General features: G+C 41.5%; 2 protein-coding genes across 3 annotated transcripts in view; both read right to left on the bottom strand.

The window, feature by feature from the left end:
* Nucleotides 1–1,888, bottom strand: part of OTOR (otoraplin) — a 2,896-nt gene extending 1,008 nt beyond the window's left edge. The window contains exons 1-3 of the mRNA XM_040447754.1: nucleotides 1,737–1,888; nucleotides 1,238–1,377; nucleotides 240–350 (exon numbers count right to left, since the gene is read on the bottom strand). Of these exons, the coding sequence (XP_040303688.1) occupies nucleotides 240–350; nucleotides 1,238–1,377; nucleotides 1,737–1,851 (366 nt within the window). The 5' untranslated portion in view covers nucleotides 1,852–1,888. The remainder of the gene's footprint in view (nucleotides 1–239; nucleotides 351–1,237; nucleotides 1,378–1,736) is intronic.
* Nucleotides 1,889–9,111: 7,223 nt separating this feature from the next.
* SNRPB2 (small nuclear ribonucleoprotein polypeptide B2) lies at nucleotides 9,112–20,836 on the bottom strand. Of its 2 annotated transcripts, none has more exons than XM_040447751.1 (7): nucleotides 20,737–20,836; nucleotides 19,129–19,211; nucleotides 18,631–18,803; nucleotides 13,935–14,075; nucleotides 11,437–11,487; nucleotides 9,932–10,020; nucleotides 9,112–9,480 (listed from the first exon to the last, which is right to left on the bottom strand). In XM_040447751.1, exons 2-7 carry the CDS (start codon nucleotides 19,190–19,192, stop codon nucleotides 9,321–9,323), a joined length of 678 nt encoding a protein of 225 aa, XP_040303685.1. In that variant the 5' UTR covers nucleotides 19,193–19,211; nucleotides 20,737–20,836; the 3' UTR covers nucleotides 9,112–9,320. The 2 variants fall into 2 exon arrangements, with proteins under 2 accessions (XP_040303685.1, XP_040303686.1); XM_040447752.1 differs by lacking the exon at nucleotides 20,737–20,836 and adding an exon at nucleotides 20,293–20,661.
* Nucleotides 20,837–23,457: the final 2,621 nt, after the last annotated feature.

Raw genomic sequence — 23,457 nt, 5'->3', positions numbered from 1 at the left:
GACGCGGGGCTCGAACTCACGGACCGCGAGATCGTGACCTGGCTGAAGTCGGACGCTTAACCGACCGCGCCACCCAGGCGCCCCAAAACCTCCCTGTTTCAAGGAAGCCCTCATTGCAAGTAGGGGCATTTGCTCCATGCATCTTGTAAGTGACATGATGCATTTTTAACACCTGCCTGCCTGCATTACCTCAAGATCTGAGTCTTTGTCTGACCTGCCCTGAGCCCTGAGACACTTACCGTGGTGGGGACTTCCTTGGTGGCTTCTTGGTACACATGTTGCTCCTCTACCAAGCTGCTGGGGAAATACCCCACGGTTCCCATCTCATCCTCCTGGCCATCTCCATAAACCTGAGTGTCCAGAAGAGTAACAGTTAGGGGAGGGCGGATAGGAGCACACTTCTAGAAAACCCCCTGGCATCACATTTGTTACTAAGTGCTTCGCTTCCCCCTCTGGGTTGGGGGTGGGGGTGGGGGTGGGGGACTGGGACCCAAATCTGAAGTTCACTCACAGCAACTAAGTCAACCCACGGAAAGCATGTATCTGTTTTTCTGTGGCCTGGTCTTACCAGTCTCACTTAGCATTCCTTTACTTTATGCAATCTTGTGAGCTGCCTGTAAACAAAGTCGATAAATTTCGTAAAAAGTGAATAGGCATTTTGACTCTAAAGGACTGTCACTTCTCAGTTGTTAAAAATTCAAACGCACAGATCCTTGAGTGAATTTAAGAATTAATCCCTCATTACTTGAGAATCTATCTGTGAGGCTGCAGACGAGGAACAGGAAATCAGTCCTGCTTCGTCCCTCCCTGGGGCCCACCCCTGCATATTTGCGCCGAAGAAAGCAGATTCTCTGGAATTGAAGCGGGTGTGAAAGCTTCCTTTAAAATATTGAAGCCGAGACTGACTGCCAACACGCATGCGTTTTACTTGGCAAATCCGCTCAAACATTTTTGAGTAAGTTTCAAACCCTTTGAGGCATTCAAGCCCCTGTGCGGTTAGCTGGTCCTTGCCAAAACATCACATACGCCTACATTTGGCTTTGTTACGGAATTGTCTTTGTTTCTTCGACATGCGATAAAAGCAAATATCTGTGAATTTGTGCACTTGTCTGCCATCTCTCCATTGTTCTAAGGAGCTAGTTTTAAACATTACAATGCATTGAAGGTAAGTCCCAGAGAAAAAGTTAAGAGCACCGTATGTCAAGATGTATGTGTATTTGTAAGAATCTCCTCTTACACTGCCAGCCCAAAATTCTCCAGCTCCATTTTCTTTTACCAGCTTTGAGTAAACATAAATCTGCTGCCCTTTTTTAACATTAATGAACCTACAGTCGGGGGCATTGAAATCTTCTTGAGCTCTGGCCAGAGAAATAGTATCTGGAAGAAAAACAAAAACAAGAACAAAAACATTGCAATGACTACATTTTCGTCTCCTGGAATTTATAACAGTAAAAAGGCCAAGCTTATCAGAAAACTTGGAAATCAGAGTGATTAATAACTCCCGGCTCACAGCTCCTGTTTAGTTCAAGAAGAGTAATCTATCCAAGGTATTAAAGCTATATCCAACAGAATCTTAACCAAGTAAATTCACCAAAGGTACAGACCAGGAGAAACAATGCTAACACACACGTCAGAGAAGATTCACTAAGAGCCCTATTAGATTTCACGCTGTTCGTGGATTTTTTTTTTCAATTATATAATGGAAAGATAATGAAAGGCATAAGAAAAGTCCTTACACACACACTCGTCATCTGCACACAGCTTCTTGGAAGCAAGTCTGTCCATAAATATTCCGTGCACGGCACATATGGCCACAAGACCGGGGAGAGAAAGTAATAAGAGTCTTGCCATCTTCCCTTTTTGGTGTTTTTGCTATCGTTCTTTAACTAGAAGTGGAAACTGACTGCAGTGGTTCCTGTCTTTTATGTGGAAGCCAGACATCTGGGCAAGTCCCCCCGGCCAATGGGAAGGTGCCCACCGTTCCTTCCTCTGCTTTCATAACATCTCCTGGGCTCCAGGAGCTATTTTGCATCTGGTTTTCCAAAGAGACTCAAAAGCTGTGTCCTTCTTTATACACAAATGATATCCAAAAATGGTCCACCATTGCTTTAGCTGTGGCATATCACATCAGCAAGGCATTGTGCAAAGAACTATGAGAATTTTAAATTGTTTAAAACAATTTTTTTAGCTCAAGTCTCATATTCTCTCAACTTATAAGCAAAGATGTACTGACTCTGAGAAATCTGCTGAAAATGTGAGATCTATATCCTTAGTACACATATTTTCATTGGAACAAATCCAACTAATAAACACCTTTATGGGGCACCTGGGTGGCTCAGTCAGTTATGCGTCTGTCTTTGGCTTAGGTCATGATCTCGCGGTTTTGTGAGTTTGAGCCCCGCGTCAGGCTCTGTGCTGACAGCTCAGAGCCTGCTTCAGATTCTGGGTCTCCCCCTCTCTCTCTGCCCCTCCCCCTGCTTACACTCTGTTTCTCTCTCCTCGAAAATAAATAAACACTAAAAAAAATTAAAAATAAGCACCTGGATTCATATAATAGATAAACTGAGGATGCTTAAGTTTACAAATCATTTATGATAGGATTCTCGGAAGTCACATCTGTCCTGGGGCAGACATGGTTTGTAACACATGAGCTGTTATCACATCTAGACCCTACGATTGGGGAAAGGAAGGGATAGGCGGGATGGAAAGAAAGGAACAGTCTCTTTTTTCCTCTCTGAGATCTCTGAAATTCAGTCTCAAAATGCTCATGGATAGAGAAAGGAGAAAGCAAGAGGTTTCCGTTACGGCCCTTGGAAAGAGGGGCACTACTAGAAATCGCCAAAGTTGAAGTGCCAATACACAGCTCCATCTACTCAACAACTATTTCCTGAACACCTACTGTGTGCCAGGCACTGTTCTAGGCACTAGAGATATAGCAGTGAATAAAAAAGGCCCTGGCCCCAAGGATTTACTTTCTCTTAGGAGAGACAGATTTTAGGTAACTGCTTTTTATAGTGTTTGGGGCTGGTATCTCTTTCATAAGGTGCACCCCACCTCCATTGTTTCTAGAACAGAGGTCCCTGTCAGGATGCCCTGTCCAACTTGGCTGATGATGAGATCTCAGAGCAGAACCTCCTCCTCCCTCCCTCCAAAGATGAGGGACAAGCATTCAACTTACAAAATAGTTTTGTACAAAACTGGGGATAAACTGGTAAAGCAAAAATACTCACAGTATAATAAAAGGGTTTTCTTCGGGGGTGGGTGTGTATGCATGTGTGTGTGTTATTATCAGGGGGCGATCTTTTCTACAGCTGGCCCAGATTTGGAAGCTTGTTTAATTCAGCGTCTTCATTGTAGATGAAGCAACCGCGGCCCAGCAGAGGCCAGAGTCACCTGTCTTAACCACCCCATCTAAAGCTTCCCCAGCAGGACTGTGTCCAGAGCTGTCTCCATTCATCCACTGTCACATTAGAATGGAGGTGTTACATTCCTCATTTCCTGTTTTACTTCGAGGAAAGGATGAGTTAGAAATCATTTCTGAGGGGCGCCTGGGTGGCACAGTCGGTTAAGCGTCCGACTTCAGCCAGGTCACGATCTCGCGGTCCGTGAGTTCGAGCCCCGCGTCAGGCTCTGGGCGGAAGGCTCAGAGCCTGGAGCCTGTTTCCGATTCTGTGTCTCCCTCTCTCTCTGCCCCTCCCCCGTTCATGCTCTGTCTCTCTCTGTCCCAAAAATAAATAAACGTTGAAAAAAAAATTAAAAAAAAAAAAAAAGAAATCATTTCTGAAAGCAGACTGCCAGGGCACTTTTCCTTCCTATAATCTAGGGGCCTAAGAGGGTCTCTGGGAAAACTAAAGCATTGATTAAATCTTCTTAATCCCGATCGGGCAGCTGTTTTCCAGACCGTTACAGTCTCAAGCCAGCCCTCAACAGGAGAGTTAAAAGACAATTGCCATTTAAGAGGCACTTAACAGAAATGGGGGCTGCACAAACTCAGATTGCGCACCGTGAACAAGCCGCCGCAAAGTGGAGGGAAACGTTGAATAAAGCCACAACCAAGCTATCGCAACAACTTAGCAAACCAAGGCTGATGCGAACACCAAGCCATTATTGGCTATTCGAAGGTTAGAGAAGTAAAGAAAAGAGATGTCAAGCCTGCTGAGTGCATACTGGGTAGGCCTGAGATGTCCTAGCATTCTGTAGTGGGCAGAGATGGGATGGAAATCGCAGTTTTGCTTGCACATGGGAAGTTAAACTTACAATAACTCAGCGATCAGTTGTACCTGGAGGCACGCTCAAGGCGCACAGACAGATACCCGGGGTCCGGAGACGTGATCTGTCCTGAGCGTGCTTACTTTCTTTGGATTTTCAGATGTATTCTCCGAGCATTTAATCCCCAGATGACATTCTCCTGCTTTAGTTACTAAATTAGTTCTCAACCTGGAGTTCTTAAAATGGAGGCTCTGGCTGCTGCTTCAAGGTCTAAAAATACGCTTGGGTGGTGGATAGGGTGGAAGCCGCCTCTTTGCTGTGACCTACAAGACCCTGGATGATCTGGGCCCTCTGCCCCCCTGAAGTCACTCCCTGTCACTCTCTCCCTTGCTTGCTCTGTTCTGGCCACACCAGCTGCTCTGTCTTTTGAAAGTGCAAAGCTCGTGTCTACTTCAGACCCTGCTGACCTTATGGCCAGAGAAGCTTTCCCTCCACATATGGGCACTCGGGTCTCTGGACAATATGTCTCCTCACAGAGACCAGTTTCACAAATCCATTCTTGCCATTCTCCAACCCAATCAGTCCATCATGCGACTGTGGTACGTTCTCATCACTTACCACTACCTGACATGCCTTGTCTATTCACGTGATGGCACTTGTTCCCCAGATACCACAATGAAAGTTCCAGGAAGTGGGGACCTTGTCTATCTTGCCCATCGCTCTATCATTAGCACCCAGAAAAATCCTCGGTCCTCAAAAATAGGTATTCATTGAATGAATGCATGACCCTCCTGAAAGTGTATGCTTTTATTTTTGTTTTTCCTGGGGAAAGCCCTTCGGTTTTATTACATTTCAAAAGAGGTTCGGGGCGCCTGGGTGTCTCAGTCAGTTAACCATCTGACTCTTGGTTTCCGCTCAGGTCATGATCTCACTGTTTCATGGGTTTGAGCCCCGTGTCGGACTCTGCGCTGACAGTGTGGAACCTGTTTGGGATTCTCTCTCTCTCCCTCTCTCTGCTCCTACCCCACTCACACTGTCTCTGTCTCTCTCTCTCAAAATAAATAAATAAAAAAACCAAAAGAGGTTCATAGGATGCTTTTGTAGTATTTTGGAGCCCCTAATGGCAGAGAAACATTGAATTATTTTAATAAAAGTAAAGGAGAATTAGATCAAGCCCTTGAATGAGATTTTCTGTAGTTTCCATCCTGCTGGAGTTTTTGTTTATTGGTTTTTTAATTGAGTTGCATTAATGGTAAAAATAGGGGTGCCTGTGTGGCTCAGTTAGATAAGCATCTGACTCTTGATCTCAGCTCAGGTCACGATCTCCTCATTCTTAGCACCCAAAAATTAAGACTCACTGAGTAAATTAGGACAGAGACTCTGGGGTTTTGCCACCAAAGCATGGTCCCCAGACTGGCACCTTCAGCATTGTGTTACAAAGCCCCTCGGACCCCACTCCAGTCCTGCCAGATCAATGTACAGCTTAACACGCCTCGCAAGTGATTTGGAGAAACATGAAAGTTTGAGAAGTACTGCTCAAGGGCAAATCAATTACAGCACAAATTTTAAGCCAGGGCTTCACATTCCTCATCAGATATTTGCTGGCTACAATATTTCCAAGGGATAAAATATTTGCTAAATAACCACACAGAAAATTCTTTAAGCTTTAAAGTTAAAAAACATGAACATCTTACAACACTTTCCAGTTTTTACTCCATCTTCTACTTATCAATATGCTGCTTTTGAAAAATACAATTTGAACTAATGATCTAATCATTACAACCTACTTCATAAAGGTAGAAATCTGCTTTGTTCGTTCTTAGCTCACGTTGGAATCACTCAGGGCCCTTAAACAATATTGACGACTGGGTTTCATGCACAGAGATTGGGATTTAATTGATATGGGGTGTAGATTAGGCATCAGCATTTGGAAATGTTTCCTGGATGATTCGGATATGCAGTCAAAGTTGAAAATTAACCTTGAAGTTTAGACCCACCTTAGCCGGGCACAACATCTACTTCCTCCCAAACTCCTGGCAACTCCCACAGATGGCAAGGGAAGGAAGGGCAGAAGATCCCAGCTTGATCAAATCAGCTTCAAAGTATAGTTGGCTCCTTTTTTCTTCCCCTTCTTCCCTCTTGAAGTCTTGCTTACCAGAGTTTGGCTACATTCGGGGAGATTTAAGCGAATAAGTAAATGCATGGAGGTTAATGGGAGCAGAGAAAGAGGTACAAATAAGGAGAGGAGGAAGCCCAGAATAAACTTGGAGTTGCTGGACTGCAAATAGAGGTACTACTGTAAATTCATTTTTAATATTGTATTGATATATTGTATAGCTAATATTGTACAGACATAGCTATAGCTATAGCTAATATTGTATAGATACAGCTGAAATTAGTCTCTACATACAATTAAGATCATGAAAGATTACACACAGGCTGAGGAACAGACAAGAGACTGAAGAGACACAATTACGTATCACATGATCCTGGTTGGAATCTTGGGTCATTTTGGGGACATCAGGAAAATGTGGATCAGATGGGATACTGGATTTCCTGGTCTTGCTGGTCATACGGTAGTTATGTAGCGGGGTGGTCTTGTACTTATGAAATACACAGAAGTGTTAAGGGGTAACAAGGAGTCAAGGTAGCACACTCCTAAATGGTTCAGGTATGTTTATGGGAGCCGTGTACTACTTCTGCAATTTTTATATGAATTGGAAATTATATCAAAATAAAAAGCTTTTGAAAGTAATCAGAGGTCACTCCTGCACTCAAAATCTTCTGACAGAACGTGTCCACACAGACTTGCATGTAAATGTTCATAAGCTTTTATTTCTAGCAGCCCCAAATTAAAAAGAACCCAAAGCCCATCCACTGGTAGAACTGCTGATGCACGCAATGGAGATGAACTTCAAAAGCACTGTAGACAGGGCACAATTATAGTGATACAAAGCAGATCAGTGGTTGCCTATGGTCAGGGATGGGGCTGGGGGCTGGGGAATAGATGGACTGCAAAGGGAGCCTTTGTTTACAAGGGGTGACAGAATCCTCTGTATCTTTTTTTTTTTTTTAATTTTTTTTTTTCAACGTTTATTTTTTTTTTTTTTTATTTTTGGGACAGAGAGAGACAGAGCATGAACGGGGAAGGGGCAGAGAGAGAGGGAGACACAGAATCGGAAACAGGCTCCAGGCTCTGAGCCATCAGCCCAGAGCCTGACGCGGGGCTCGAACTCAGACCGCGAGATCGTGACCTGGCTGAAGTCGGACGCTTAACCGACTGCGCCACCCAGGCGCCCCAGAATCCTCTGTATCTTATCACACAACTGTATACAATTGTCAAAACTCATCAAACTGGGTCACTCCTCAAAACTCATTAGAAATGGGTGAATTTTAGTGTCTGTAAATAACTCAATTAAAAAAAATCTGAGTTCCCCATTTCATAGCTTAAGCGAGTCCTTAAAAAGTCCTACATATTCCCCTTACTCTCACCTCACTCAAACCACCTTGACCTTTCTACTTTCTCTCATACAGACACTCAAAGCAGGGGCCATCTGTGAAACCTTTTCTGAGACAAGATAAGGACAGTCACAGAGAATAAGGAGTTAGAAATTAGTAGCAATTGGCATTGCTCTAACAACCAGAAGTATGGTCTTATCTAGTAATTCATTGTTCGTACATTTTATAAAAGTACATGAACTTGACAACTAAGTTAAAGTTATTCAAATAAGAGTCAGATTCTAAATGTAGCCGCTTTAAGAATAAAAACGATTTTCCTTTTTCCTCCTTATGTACGCACAAGAGTGATGGGATAAAAACCTACAGGTCTAAAAGCAGACTTCCCGTAAGTATACAAATTCTAACTTTTGTTCAGGGTAATAGTGAGAAACACACACAAAAAAAATCAAGTGTCACTTTAATGTGTGCTATATGTGCAAAAAATTGTTCACTTTTAAAGATGCCCATGGTTCTACTAGCAGGGGACTGAATCATAACCCTAGGTATGAATCAAAAGCTAAAGAAAATGACCTTTGCTATTAAAGAATTAAAAACTGGTGTTTGAGAATTACGAGGTATCAAGATTAGAACTGGCAACCCTTTACAACCCTTTAAGACAGCCCACGTGTCTTAAAAAATATTATAGATTGCAACTTCTTTCCCTTGGAGGTCTTTCAATGAAGAGGTTAGATTATTAGCCAAGCAGGTATTCCTTCAGAACAATTCCACATCAAGAGGATGAGAACATAAAATGAGAAGTTTGAAGACAGCATTCCCTTTCCCTCTCTCTTCCTGGAAAACATAAGTACAGTTACTCCGAAATGACCTTTATTCAATTAAATGCTGAATGAAAAGCTTTGTGAAATGCCTACTAACTGCAAAAACAAACAAAAAAAACAATGCTCATTTATTTGAAGAGCACAAACTTCAAATTTAGATCCTGCCCAGGTCTCATTTTCTTCTAACACCCAGGGCAAAAATTTTTTTTTAAAGTCTGTTGAGACCAAGAGAGAATCCCAAGCAAGTTCTGTGCTGTCAGTCGCAGAGCCTGACACAGGGCTCGAGCTCATGAATGATGAGATTGTGACCTGAGCCGAGATCAAGAGTCAGATGCTTATCTAACTGAGCCACACAGGCACCCCTATTTTTACCATTAATGCAACTCAATTAAAAAAACCAATAAACTAACAAAAACTCCAGCAGGATGGAAACTACAGAAAATCTCATTCAAGGGCTTGATCTAATTCTCCTTTACTTTTATTAAAATGATTCAATATTTCCCTGCCATTAGCTGCCCCAAAATACTACGAAAGCATCCTATGACAGGTTTATACACCGTTAAGATGTGTTCTAAACTAGCGTAGGCATTTGCTGACAGGACAGTGAAATGAATGAAACGTTATGTATAGAGTACAAATAATAGTTTATTGTACAAAATTAAGGCCTTCATATTTCACAGTTCACCAGGCCAAACAAAGACCAGCTATTTAAATCATTCAGCAAAATTTCACTTTCACTCCCCCTCACCCCCAACTATTAAAATGGGTTGACCAAATGTTATCAAAACAAACACTATAAATAACACCAAGTCCCTTAAAGACAACTATCCCATGTTATTTCTTGGCATAGGTGATCTTCATGGCATGGGAAGGTGTGATTTTAAATCCCTGTAAAGCATCCCTGGCGGCTCCAGCCTGTCCGTCATTTTCAAATTCAACAAAAGCAATGTCATGCCTTCCAGGTACCAAACGTACTTCCTTGAAACCAGGAAATCTGTAAAAGGAGAAACAATTTACATAAATGCTATCAAATACATAAATGTCTGTTCTGTGTTTAAATTTGCTAAGCAACTTCCTAATACTGGTCTAGGAAACGTAACATGACCTACCAGAATCCTGAGTAGGTTGAAAGAGTCTAAAATATAATTAGGAATACGGTGAAAGAAGGGTCGGTATAACGTAAGCTAATTCTATTCTTGTCATTGTATCAAGGCTTGGTTTCCTGTTTTACTCATCAATTAGAATTAGTAATTCAAACATCAGAGGTACTTCAGCTTTACATATGCTCACTCTGCAGACGGACTTCAATTCAGGATTAATCCCCAACCAAATCTGTGACCCTGGAAGTACTGCTGTGTGATACATAAATGGATTCAACCCACGGAAGCGCTCCACATCCTGTTGGGAGGATTTCAGAACACACACTGGTTTGTGAAGAGACTTACTGATTAAACAGCATGGATAACATCATCTCATTCGTTTCTTCCGGTAAATTATTAAGGAATAAAATATAGTTTGGAGGGTAATCAGGGACCTATTACAAAGAAAAAAGCAAAGTTAGCTTTCAGTATGAAAAGCATAGTACGCCATTTAGCTCTCACATTAAAATCTAAACTTCAGAAAGCTACGCTCCAGTTTATTAAGGAACACGAAATCGTAGCACTACATCAAACACTAAAGCTGAAAAACAAGGACACCATGCAAATAAACATAAACCTAACAGCAACTAAGGAGGCGTTCAAGTCACTTTATGCAAATTTGGATGACTGCAAATCTCATTACGTTTTAAGAATTTAATAGTACTGAAAACAATGTTTCAGTTGCAATGGGAGGACTCTGCCATCTGGATTACATAGTTGAAAGACCCTAACTAGAAAGGCAGCAATGCCCCCCATCTTCAGCTGGTTACCCGAGGAACAACACTCAGATACTCAATCTTCTGCATTATTTACAACCTCCCAGGGTTTAAGGAACTCTGGAACTACCGCTTAGGGCCACGACTGGGTGACAATGTTTTCTGCGAGTAAATGAGACCTACAGAGCATCTACTTCCATCCAAGTAAGTAGAAACAAACACCATTGTTAGATATTAAACTAATTCTCTGGCACCCCGACCTGGGGTTATGAGGACCTAGAGACAGGATCATCCTGTCCCTGAGAGCCTATTTGTCTTCAGACTACTTTCATTTAGAGAAGACATGATGAGTAAAGAACAACTTAAGGCTTAGAGAATGAAGTACTGGCATTTGTAAACTGTACTATAATTGCCGAAAGACTTCAAAGAAGAGAAGTAGATAATATAGGAAGATGTACACAACTTAAAGTCAGAGAAGGAAAGCTCAGAGATGCAAGGAATTCTCTGGATTTAAGGATCTTGTCAGACCTGAGCATCCAAGGAACCAAAGAGAAAACCATTAGTATATAATTGAAGCTTTCTCTTTGAGGCCTCCAGCAGGGAGATTTGCTAAAAGGTTTCTAAAACATCTATACAAAGGGACACGTATTTGTTCTCAGAAGAGCGAGCAAGGGTAATCGTAAACAACTTTGCTCTATTAGAAAAGATGGTTTAGTGTTTCAGGCAACTAGTATGGAAAGGGAGCCTGTCACCTGGCCAATTCCCGCAAGCTGTGTGTCTGTAAAGCCCTGGGCTTCAGACGTACTGTGGAGAAAACACAAATGCTTGCTCCCAGCCTTCACAGAGTTTAAAATCTGTCATTTTGATTCCATCACTGAATCATTATGGAAAGCAAAGAATAAAGTCAGGTTTCATTTTCTCCCCCTTAAAATAACTAAAATGTTTTGAGGAGTCAGTTTCTATATTAAAGTGCTATATAATTTAATGTCTTGTAGAGGAATTATTTTCAGTTTCTGGAGACATGCAAGTTGTGTATTATCGTAGTGGTTTATAATTTTATTTTAAAGAGCAAGCACCACATGGGAAAAATATTACCTGAGGATTTGGTGTTGAATTTCCTTGGGTATTTGCTGCATTTGGTGTTCCCTAAACAAAACAAAGAGAAAACAGTTATAACTTCCAATCACGTATGCCTGGGTGGCTCAGACAGTTAAGTGTCCTAACTCTTGATTTAGGCTCAGGTCATGATCTCATGGTTGTGGGATCGAGCCCCATATGGGGTTCCATGTGGACAGTGCAGAGCCTGCTTAGGATTCTTTCTCTCCCCCTGGCCCTCCCCCACTCGCACACGCTCTACCTCAAAATAAACTTAAAAAATTTTTCCAATCGCTCTAAAAAAGAGTTTATAATTTTAATTACTGCATAAAATTAACATTAGTTTTTAAAAGACCACCTACTAATGGGAGAAGACATTTGCAAATGACATATCCAATAAAGGGTTAAGTATTCAAAATATATTAAGAACTGATAAAACTCAACACCCAAAAAACAATCCAACTAAAAAATGGGCAGAACACATCAACAGACATTTCTCTAAGGACATAGAGAAAGCCAACAGATAAATGAAAAGATGTTCAACATCACTCATCTCCAGGGAAACGAAATCAAAACTACAATGATATAACACTTCATATCTGTCAGAATGGCTAAAATCGGAAACACAAGAAACCACAAGTGTTGGTGAGGATGTGGAAAAAAAGGAACCCTAGTGCACTGTTGGTGGGAATCCAAACTATGGAGGTTCCTCAAAAAATTAAATCCAGTAATTGCACTACTGAATATTTATCCAAAGAATACAAAAACACTAATTCCAAAGGATAGATGCACATCGATGTTTATAGCAGCATTATTTACAAAAGCCAAAAATTATAGAAGCAGCCCAAGTGTCCATCAGTAGATGAATGGATCAAGATGCGGCGTATGGGGGTGCCTGGGTGACTTGGTCGGTTAAGCGCTGGACTTGGTTAAGCGCTGGACTTTGGCTCCGGTCATGATCTCATGGTTCATAGGTCCGGGCCCTGCATCAGGCTCTGTGCTAACGGCTCAGAGCCTAGAACTGGCTTCAGATTCTGTGTCTCCCTTTCTCTCTGCCCCTTCCTGGCTCACGCTCTGTCTCTCTCTCTTTCTCAAAAATAAACAAACATTAAAAAAAAAGATGTGGTATATGTGTATACAGATATACATATGTATGTATATGTATACATATATACACACAATGGAACATTATTCAGCCATAAAAAAAATGAAATCTTGCCATTTGCAATGACAGGGATGGAGCTAGACTGTATAATGCTAAGTGAAAGAAGTCAGAGAAAAAGAAATACCATACAATTTTACCCATGTGAAATTGCAGAAACAAAACAAATGAACAAGGGTTAAAAAAAAAAAGAGACAAACCAAGAAACAGACCCTTAACTACGGACAACAGACTTGGTGGTTGCCAGAGTGTGGTGGCTGAGGGGGATGGGTGAAATAGAGGCAGGAGATTAAGAATACACTCCTATCATGATGAGCACTAACATATAGAATTGTTGGACCACTATACTGTACACCTGAACTAAGAACACTTATGTTAAAATTTGAAAACTTAAACCCATTAACTTAAAAAGATTTCTTATTCCATTTTAAGAACTGCCACCTTAACTGACTAAAACTAACTTGTCAATTAATTTTGAAAGATCTAGTCCTAAATTTTAAGGACTATATCATAAAATTTAACCTCTAACCTTTAAGATTATAAAATAATTCATTAAAATTACATATTTATAATATGTAAATATAAGATTACTGAGAAATATATATGGAGAAACCAAGAACCTGTCTTCCTTTATTTTTTTTTACTTTATTTTGAAAGAGAAAGTGCAGGCAGGGTAGGGGCAGAGAGAGGGAGAGAGAAATCCCAAGCAGGCTCCACACTGTCAGTGCACAGCCTGATGGGGATTCCATCCCACAAACTGTGACATCATGAACTGAGCCAAAATCAAGAGTCAGACACTTAACTGACTCAGCCACTCAGGTGCCCCTCTTAATTTTTTTTTTTAAAGCAAGTACACAAAAGTCGACCATTATACTTCGTGAAACTGATTTCTAATCACTTTCAATCCAAAAGTGACTACTTTTATTTGGTATTTTAAATTAGATTTCTAATTTCCAAATTGTTTAAGGAAAGCAGTTTTGTGTGGCATACTCAAGATTAAAGATAGTATCCACAGTATTATTTACGGGCAGAAGTTGAGAGATAAGCCAATAGATATTAACAGATTTTGAAGAACGATGGAACTGGATGCCAAATTCAAACAAAACTGTTTCATATAAATCTGCAGATGTACAGGTTTATGTTTTAATTTGGTGCTTAAACATAAGTCTTGGAATCCTATAAGAGCTCAACCATTCCAGCTTCTTAAAAGTCCACCTTGAAACACACATAGGCACAAACATACACACACGCCTCGGAGACCCTCCCGTAAGTGGAACACGGACCCCTCCAACAAGTCTGCAGCACCAGCAGACCCAGGAGCTTTGGTCTGTCTTACCTGGCCAGGTTTTTTGTTGGCAGTTGTCGCAGTCTGTTCCACTGTTTTTGCTTTTTTCTTTTCCTTCTTCTTTTCTTTGTCGGCAAAAGTGCCACGCATTTTAGATATTATATCAGAATCTGTTTTTGCATACTGGATTCGCTGTTTTAATTATGTGGAGACAGGTTACTTTCAATTACGCTGAAGGCTGTTCACACTACTCGTTAATATTTCAAATTTCATTACACAAATACACTACATGCTAGTTTGTAACACACCCCTAAGGAAATCTGTCTAACACACACCCAGTGAAAATAAATTGTGGTCTATGATTCACAATTTTTAGACAAAGTCAGACTCAACTAGGTTTATCAGAAGAAAACCCACACATTTTCATATGGGAATAACAGAACTTTGCAATATCTGCACCACTGCTTCTCTCCATTTCATAAAACAGAAAAGTGCATTGGAAAGTTGTTTGCTGCTTAGCAGGGAGTCTCAATATAAGGGTCGAACTGTGTCAATTAGCTGTAGAATGTCATATGGAATCTGAGATTTTCAAAGTACTAAAGATTGAGAAGAATTTCCCTTTGAATCCAATCTGCTATTTTTATATATTTTTTAATATTTTTATACATTTTTTTAAGTTTATTTAATCATTTTGAGAAAGACAGCAAGCACAGGAGGAGCAGAGAGGGAGAGAGAGAATCCCAAGCAGGCTGCATACTGTCAGCACAGAGCCCGATGTGGGGCTCAAACCCATGAAACTGTTGCGATCATAACCTGAGCTGAATTAAGAGTCGGACACTTAACCTACTGAGCCACCCAGGTGCCCCGATCTATTGTTTTTCAACAAAATGATCAATAGCGGCATCAACTTAAAGTGTAAAATGCTCTGAAAAGAAACAAAGGATGGCATCACAACTAGGCACCCAGGCCACCTGCTCCTTCTTACTATGCCCGAGCCAGCAGGGACATGCTACTGAGACAGCAGGCAGGCGTTTAAAAACACTGGTCTAGGAGAGCATTTTGTAAACGTTAATGTACTTTCCAACTACCTTGAGTGCTTGTAAGACTGCAGATTCTGATGCAGTAGGTCTGAGTGAGGCCTGAGATCCTGTACTTGTACGAAGCACAAAGTGGACGGTGGGGCCCACACTTCGAGTAGCACGGCCGTGGCCTAGAGCATTACACACAGCTAGATTCAATCAGCCATCCCAAAATTGGTGCTAGGAGTTACAACTATTTTCTAGGGTGCATCTATCTGCAAATGGCAACTTCCACTTCAAGGAAACCTTTCTTCTCTATAGCTGAATGAGCTGAAACAAGTTCTCTGACCATATCAAAACACAAGAGTCCTACAAATTACTATCTAAATTTGCCTTACAAAATAAGAATTTAATCTCAGTCCACAGGGAAACCAGAGACCTTCTAAAGTATCATGGGTTTAAAGGAGGAAATTTGTCAAAATCAAAAGCAAGTCTGTCTTTTCTTTACCTCAGCTAGAGATGAGTATACTGGGGCAGCAAGAGGAGAGCATGCCTACCCTCACCTTAGTATTCAGCACTTTCTCTGGCTGCTCCCGGCTGCTGCAGCACAGGGTTTCTAAGTGGTCTTATCTCTGCAAACAACTGTGGTTTTGCATGGCCTCATCTAACCAGAAGGAACAGACTTAAACTAACGCTGACTTAGTCCCAAGGACTCCCTCTCATCTCCCCTAGTTCTTCAACCTTCTCCCTGACCTGAACAGATCTTGGGTGATCTTGTGTCTATCCTTATGATACAGTCACCTGTGAAAATCTCTGACCTCAGCCACCATTCTTAGCTGCCTGGTCTACACTAGTGATTCTCAAATCAGAGGTGATTTTGCCCACAGAAGGCTGGTGCTACCGAATGGAGACACTGTGGGTCGCCATGCTACTGGCGTGTAGTAGATAGGGGCCAGGGATGCTGTTAAACACTCTGCAATCAACAAGATAGCCCACCACGACAAGAGTTACTCAGTTCAAAAGGGCCAATGCTGGAAAACTCTGGTCTAGACTAAATGCCCATTAGTGATAAAAGCAGTACACCCAGAGCTTAGAGAAGGGGCAAGTTTTACATTTATGCTAAAGGTTCTTTAGGAAGATGGTTCTTCTGTTTTTGGGATTAAATAACCAAATATCCTTGAATTAGAGTTATGAGTTCCAAGTTATAGCAAATTTTGTTCATTTCTGATCTGGTATGTTAGGAGTTAAAACAGAAGAGCAACCAAAACCACCTAAATAAACACAAACAAGACAGCGCAAAGAATGTTCTTCTCCCTCTTCCAGGATGCTGGAGATTTGGCAGTATCTGCTACCTTCCTGAAGGCAGAGAATGGAACTCATAAACTACTTTCAATGCATTATCAGTCTACTGGACTTTTTCCATTGATTTAAAATCATTAGTTGCCAAAGTGAAGCCAGTGCCAAACACAGCCATTTCTAGCTTTCCTGTATCTGAGTAATAGGCACATGCAAACTTGTCATCTCAACAAAACAGCCTTAAAATCCTCTACAGGATGAAATTATTCCTCCACATTAATGTAATTTTAGACTTAAACTAAAACTCAGTCTTATGCTCCTGCCAAGTGAGATCTCCATTATGCTATTTCTTCATACGTAGTAAGAAAAAAACCCTGGTTTCAGGAAATACCGTTTTATCAAAAAGGAGGTATGTAGGCACAATCCCAGTTTTCTGAGGTGGGCTTTTCCACACAGATGATGCCCATCAGATACGAAGTGATGGGAGAAAGGGAACTTGATAGAAAAGGAAAACTTGGCTCCAGTAACAAAAAGTGCCCACTCTTGAATTAAACAACATGCTATATAAAGGCCCTCAAACTACAGACCACAGCCAACACCGCCTGTTTTTGTAAATTAGGTGTTTTGGAAGAGAACCACATTCATTCACTAGCATACCATCTATGGCTGCTTTTCCTGCTATGAAGGCAGAGTTAAATAGCTGCTGGGGGAGCCCGGGTGGCTCAGTTGGTTAAGTGTCTGACTTTGACTCAAATCATGATCTCCTGTAAGTTCGAGCCCTGCATTGGGCTCTGTGCTGACAGCTCGCAGCCTGGAGTCTGCTTCAAATTCTGTGTCTCCCTCTCTCTCTCTGCCCCTCCCCTACTCACACTCGCACTCTCTCTCGCTCTCAAAAAATAAAATAAACGTTAAAAAAAAAAAGTTGCTGGAGAGATCATCCAGCCCACAAAGCCTAAAATAGTTACTACCTGACCCTTTAGGACTGTGTTTGGATCCCTAGTTTAGAAGAAAAAAAAAAAATCACAATAGTGGGTGTGATTGCACTGCCACTGGTTATATTAATATAACCTAGGTAGGCAACTTCTGTGCCTCATTCTCCATTTCTAAAATAAAGGGATTAGACCAGTATCTGCACTACCGACTATGGGCCAAATCTAGCCCATGGCCTATAAGGACTTTTTTTTTTTTAAACGGTTTTGAAGGGTTGTTAAATACACCCACACACGCACACACAAGAATATGCAACAGAAACTGTATGTGCATACACCTATAGCCTCAAATATGATCTATTCCTTTATGAAGTTTTTGCTAACCTCTGAATTAGCCCAAACGATAGCCAATCTGCTTACATCTTACACGTACTGAAAATGAACACACCGGGCACAGAGCCAGTTTATGGCAGAATGATGACCCAGGGCTTTGAAACTCTGGGCCTTGGCTTTCCCCAAGGCCCCTCCCCATCCCAGTCCCAGAAAAAAGCACTCAGAAATCCACACCCAAGGTACTCTGTATTCATTCACACATTTGGAAACCCTTGCTTTATACCCTGTCTCTACTCTAATCCAATCCTCTACCATCCCTTACACCAGCGGCCTGAGTTCCCTTACATCCTCCCAGCCCTCCCACACTCCAATCGTCTTCCAGCAGCTAAATGTGAATCTCAGTATGTCATTCCTTAGTTTAAAACTTTCTACGCATAACTATTTCACTTCTGTTCACTGTTATTCACCAACAAAACCTATGAATTTAAACCGATGATTTTTTCTCAGATCACTGCTTTTTCTAGACTGTATAGCTTCTGATATGAGTTATTTCACTATGCTATTTTCTGAAACATCAACTGGATTTCCTTTGACCATGATTTTGTTTTATATTATTTTATAAGTTTACAAAGGTTTCTTTTTAACGTTTTGAGCCATTAACTTCTAGTTCTTTCAAGATAAGAATATTGCCAATACTGCCATTGTTTTTTTTTAAACGCTCTACATCTTGGGGCACCTGGGTGGCTCACTCGGTTAAGCCTCTGAATCTTGATTTCGGTTCAGATCATAATCCCACAGTTCGTGGGTTCCTGAGTTTAAGCCCCAGATTGGGCTCTGCGCCGACTGTGTGAAGCCTGCGTGGGATTCTGTCTCCCTTTCTCTCTGTTCCTCCCCCTCTCTCTCTCTCTCAAAATAAAAGTAAACTTAAAAAAAATAAACACTCTATATCTCATTGTATTTTGTTATTGCCTGTCTGAACTGTCATAAACTAAGTGAATTACAAACTCTACTACTAATGTGTTTCTATAAACATAAATGTGTAAATAAAATAAACCAAACTTGCTCTAACACATAATTAAGGCAGAAAGAAACACCCAGTTTCATGCATATGTCTATCAACTTAACACACCATCAATCGTGATTATACCCAAAATAATAACATCGCCTTACCATTGGTTTACCATAAAATGGAAATCCTTGTAACTGTCTCAAGGCATTTGTGGATGAACCCAGCTCCTTAAATATAACAAAGGCTTGACCCCTCATCTTCATGGTCTTTAAAGCTACAATATCTACCACGTGGCCAAACTGAGAAAACAGGGCATACAGGGATCTCTTCAATTCTGAGCAAAATTAGAGGGGAAACAAGTTATTTGTGAAAGAAACAATGACAAAATTCTTCATAAAATGACACTGCATCGAGTACCCTCCATCACACACTTATTTATACAAAGTTACACATTTTAGTAAACATATTCCACTTATTTTCGGCCCCTACCTATTTTTGCTTTTAAAAAGCCTTGAAATCCTCACACAAAAAGAAACAAGGCACTGTTGCAGGTACTGACAAAGAGGACTACATGACAAGTTTTGAAGCCGCACAAGTTTTCAGATGCTGGTAATTAAACACGCTTTGGTTGTGAATAAATGTTTTTTAAAAGCACTTACCTTCTTTTTTAATTTTGTCATTCATATTGTTGATATAAATTGTATGATTTGGTCTTATATCCATGTTAAACGGTCCAAACAGCCTAAGGAGATAGTAAATAATTCGGTTATAAATGGAGAGCGTTAACTCACTGTTGTATGGCATGAGGACATAAGGATTAACATCTCAATTTTCTTTCAATCCCAAGTGCAGAAAATATTAGTTTGTTAGCAGTCTTTAAAACCTCCCAACACTTGCTAGCCCTTTTTAAACAAACAAATAAACAAACAAACAGTTCTCCAGCTCAAAACTTGATGGAGCGCCAGGACCTAGGCAGATTTCAATAAGATTATTTCAACCAATGCATTTATTTTTATACTTATCTTTCACTTGTGACAAGCAATACAGTTTTTTCATCTGCCTCACGAAATAACTTTAATTTTTAATGAGATTATTTTAGAATTGAGTAGGTTTTAAGAAAAATAAAAAAGAAACTAGCAAATGTATGCCCAGTAAAAATCAAGACACAACATTAACAAAGTTTACCAAGCAATACCTCATGGGTGCACTTCAAAAGCACTTCGTACCTATTTATTACTTAATTTATATACACTATCACCAGCCTGTCCTGACTCTAAGGTTAACTCTGCCTGAATTGAAATTAGGGAGCTCAGAGAGAGCAGTACTGCGTGATGGTTAAGAGCTCAGACTCTAGCACAGACCACATCTGAATTCAAACCCTATCTATGGTTATCACCAGCTGTTCCTTAATCTCTCGGGGCGACAGCGGTAAAACGGGGCTGGTTTAACAGCATTTACCTAGTACAACTCAGAAGACTGAACGACACATAAACTTCAAGCACAGTCTGGCACAGGCAGTAAGCACTTCAAGTAGCTGTTATTATTAATGGCTATTACAGGTTAAAGGACTTGCCCAAGGTCAGATAGCTAAGAAACAGCAGGCCGGGCAATTCCGCGGGTCTCCTCGCCCTTCTCTTTCACACTCACCTCGCTACTTTACTTTTTACGTTGTTTTCAGGTGCAAACTGTGACCTCGCTTTATTTCCTTGGGTGCCCCCACATATTCCTTCATTTCACAAATTTCAGGCCCACTGCAGGGACCGCACTTAACAGGTGAAAGGTCATGCTTGTCAGGCTTGCGACCCCCGCCCCCCACTCCTTACCCGAAAAAGGGCTCACGTCGCGAAAACGACGAGAAGGAATTGCTCGGTCAAACTTAAAGCAGATCCCTCAGAGGAAAGGCTCTCGCAACATTTCATGTAGGGTTTGATGGTGGTCTGCATTAGAGCAAGGGCACCGAGAGTCCAAAAGGGGCTTCCCGCCTCTTCAGCCACAGGCACGTTCGACCATAGCCCCAGTTAGCGGCCCCGCGATCCCCGATGCCAACCCTTCCCACCGGAGACAAGGCTCCTAAATTCGGGGTCCTGGCGGGACCAGCGCGTCAGTCTCACACTCCCCCCGCCCCCTCTGCGAACGCCGAAGCGAACGCGCGCCGGCTCCACCGCTGCGCCCCGTCCACTCCCGGCTCCCACAAGCGGGCGTCAGGCCCAGCGGCGGCCGGTAGCGGGGAGGTCGGAAACGGGCAACGAAAACACGTTCCAACTCACCTGAGGCCTACGCTGCTCCCGCAAAAACCGAAAGCCGGAAACCGAGCCGCTACCGGAAATTACGTTACCACGTGCCTCAATCAAGTGCCGACAAGTCGAGGAGTCGAGCACGGAGTAGATCGATGCCCTGCCGGCTCCTGCGGCGGCAGCTGGGAATCTCTCTGCGCATGCGCACACCTGGGGAGCCGGAAGGGTGTCTAGGGAAGGGGAGAAGTTTGTAGGAACTTAATGGATTAAACTGTAATAGTGGGTAGTGCAGTGAAGGAAAGTCAGTGATTCCTTACCCAGCCATTGCTTTGTGCAGTTTTACCCCACACAACGGTGCCTTTCATCCTTCCAGATCCTATATAGTTTTATAGTCAGCCCCTCATACCAACTACGGGCAAGGTGCCCTGGTTTTGCCCTCCTGGGATCTCTGGTGGCCTCTGATTTAACCTCATCTTTAACCTCCCAAGTGTTCTCGAATTCCCGAGACTCTTGAGGGAACTCTCCTGAAACATTCCGCGGATGAGCTTGACTCTCAGAAGCAACTCAGTTTGAGGCTCCAAAGCAGAGGGAATTGATGTCTCCTGCTCTCCAGTAATAGCCAAGCAAGCACCCCTAAGATAATCTGCCTAAACTCAACTGAAACAAAACAAAACAATTCCTTACCACCCTTCCCATCTTCTCTCTCCTACAAAAATGCCTAGATTGTTCTGGGACAACACAAGTTGTTGTTGATGCCTAGCTGAATGGGAATCCAAAAGAAGTACATGCAGTCATTCTATTCATCAAACGTGTGTAAAGTATTGATGAGGTTTTGGAATGGTGGGGGTTTGGAGCTGATGGCCAAGAAAAAAATTCTTGAAGGTGTCTTTGGTGCAAAAAGGTGATTTTAATTAAAGCATGGGACCCAAGGGCAGAAAGAGCTGCACTGGGGTTGTGGAAAGTGACAGGTTATATACTATGGAGTTGGGGCGGTAAAGTCAAAAGGGGGGGCCTCCAAAGGGACTTTTATATGCTAAAGAGGACTCCTAAGATACCAGCGGCCTTGCTATTGTCAAGCTAAGGTTGTTCTCCCTCTAGTAAGGCATTAACATTATGACCATATGGGGGTCCTGGAGAAATGTTACACTCTGTATTTGCCTCAAGTATTTGTCAGTGGGCTGCAGGTTATAAAGAAATTTAATTTTACCTGCCATTTCCTTCTTGCCTTTGTTCCCCACATCACTATGGAGGGGAGGGTGATGTTGGGGCTCCAGGAAACTGAGTCTGTAGGTTTCTGGAGATTAGACTACTGATAAGATTGCCATTTTCTTGTAATTTACTAAGACATTTGTAAACTGATGGAGACTCATGTCCTGTAGGACTGTGATCTTATCAGTTAACCATTTGTTTTCTTTCCTTTCTTTGTTCTTGGGCAACCAGGAGTGACGGAGGAATATCACCCAAAGGGAGGGGTTGTGATAGCTTGTGCTTGGCCCTCAGCTTGCCTTATGGTCCCTCATCAGTATCATCTGAAATATGAAATAGTTGTTAAGAGGCAAGGGAAATCTAATCTAGTATCTTCTGTTAACCTTAAAAATAAAACTGTTATTTTACCAGAAAAAAAAAGTTTGGGAATGGCAGGGAATTATAAAATTCAAGATAAAGAAGTTACGGGAAAACCATTGGCCAACCCCACAAATACAGCAGAGGAATTTCATTTTTATGGAGAAGAAGGAGGAAATTGGGGCAGGTTGTTTTGAAGGAAAATCCATTGTGTGTGTGTGTGGGGGGGGGGTGACAAGATCTCATGGTTATGAGGGTTTCTCATTGGATGAGTTGCAGGGATAGTGAATTTCTTGTAGAAGATGCAAAGTACATCTTTTTCTGTTGGGACCTGTAATTGATTATTCTTTCCTATGGAGGATTCTTTTGTTGGGTCTGTAAGTGATACTAATTTTGGAGCTTGTAATTGACAATGCTTCCTGTAATTGATGTGGTATTCCCCTTTCTAGCCTACCCAAACCACTTTAGTGAGGTTTTCCCTTATTAATTTTCCCAATTCCCCTTAACTAATCTCTCGGAGCCTGCTTTCCTCATCTGTAAACTAAGGATCATAATAGTACTTCCTTCTGGAAGGATTAAATATAAGGTGGTTAACACACTGTCAGACACAAAATAAATGGTTTATAGATGTTACTTCTAAATGCTGTCTATGATTTGTACATACGGATTAAGGAGCCAAATAGGTTTTATAAGATGGAGATTTTTATTTTTTTTTTTAAAGATCACCTGAAGTTGAAACAACTTGAAAATAATGTAAGCTTCTTGAGGGTGGGGATTATCTGATTTGTTTTCTCAAGTACCCTCAGTGACTAGAAAAGTACCTGGTATTCATAAATATGTATTGAATGAATGAATGAATGTGCATGGAAAATTAGGTAGCACTAAACAAATGTGATATTTCATGAAGATGCACATAAGTGTAGGAAATAATGATAATCACAGGGATGCCTGGGTGGCTCAGTAGGTTAAGCAGTTGACTCTTGGTTGACTCAGGTCATGATCTTGGGGTTCGTGAGTTTGAACCCCACTGTCAGTGCGGAGCCTGCTAGGGATTCTCTTGCTCTCTGTGTGCCCCTCCCCTGTTCTTGCTGTCTCTCTCTCAAAATAAATAAACTTCAAAAAAACATGGTAATCACAGAAAAGCATTATTTTCATGTATATATTGGAAGAAATGCAACTAGTCCTGTCTCA

The sequence above is a fragment of the Herpailurus yagouaroundi genome, unplaced genomic scaffold (assembly GCF_014898765.1).
Source record: "Herpailurus yagouaroundi ecotype Mexico unplaced genomic scaffold, PumYag 196, whole genome shotgun sequence".
NCBI lineage: Eukaryota > Metazoa > Chordata > Mammalia > Carnivora > Felidae > Herpailurus > Herpailurus yagouaroundi.
The sequence above is the reverse complement of the archived record's forward strand: the minus strand, read 5'-3'. Positions and strand labels throughout refer to the sequence as shown.

What these genes read in the sequence shown, in the direction of transcription:
- SNRPB2 (XM_040447751.1), bottom strand. Translation starts at nt 19,192, where the DNA reads ATGGATATAAGACCAAATCATACAATTTATATCAACAATATGAATGAC. An exon ending in ATTCAACACCAAATCCTCAG is followed by an intron (nt 10,021 to 11,436) that starts GTAATATTTTTC and finishes TCTTTGTAATAG; the next exon opens with GTCCCTGATTACCCTCCAAA. An exon ending in TTATCCATGCTGTTTAATCA is followed by an intron (nt 9,481 to 9,931) that starts GTAAGTCTCTTC and finishes CTCCTTTTACAG; the next exon opens with ATTTCCTGGTTTCAAGGAAG.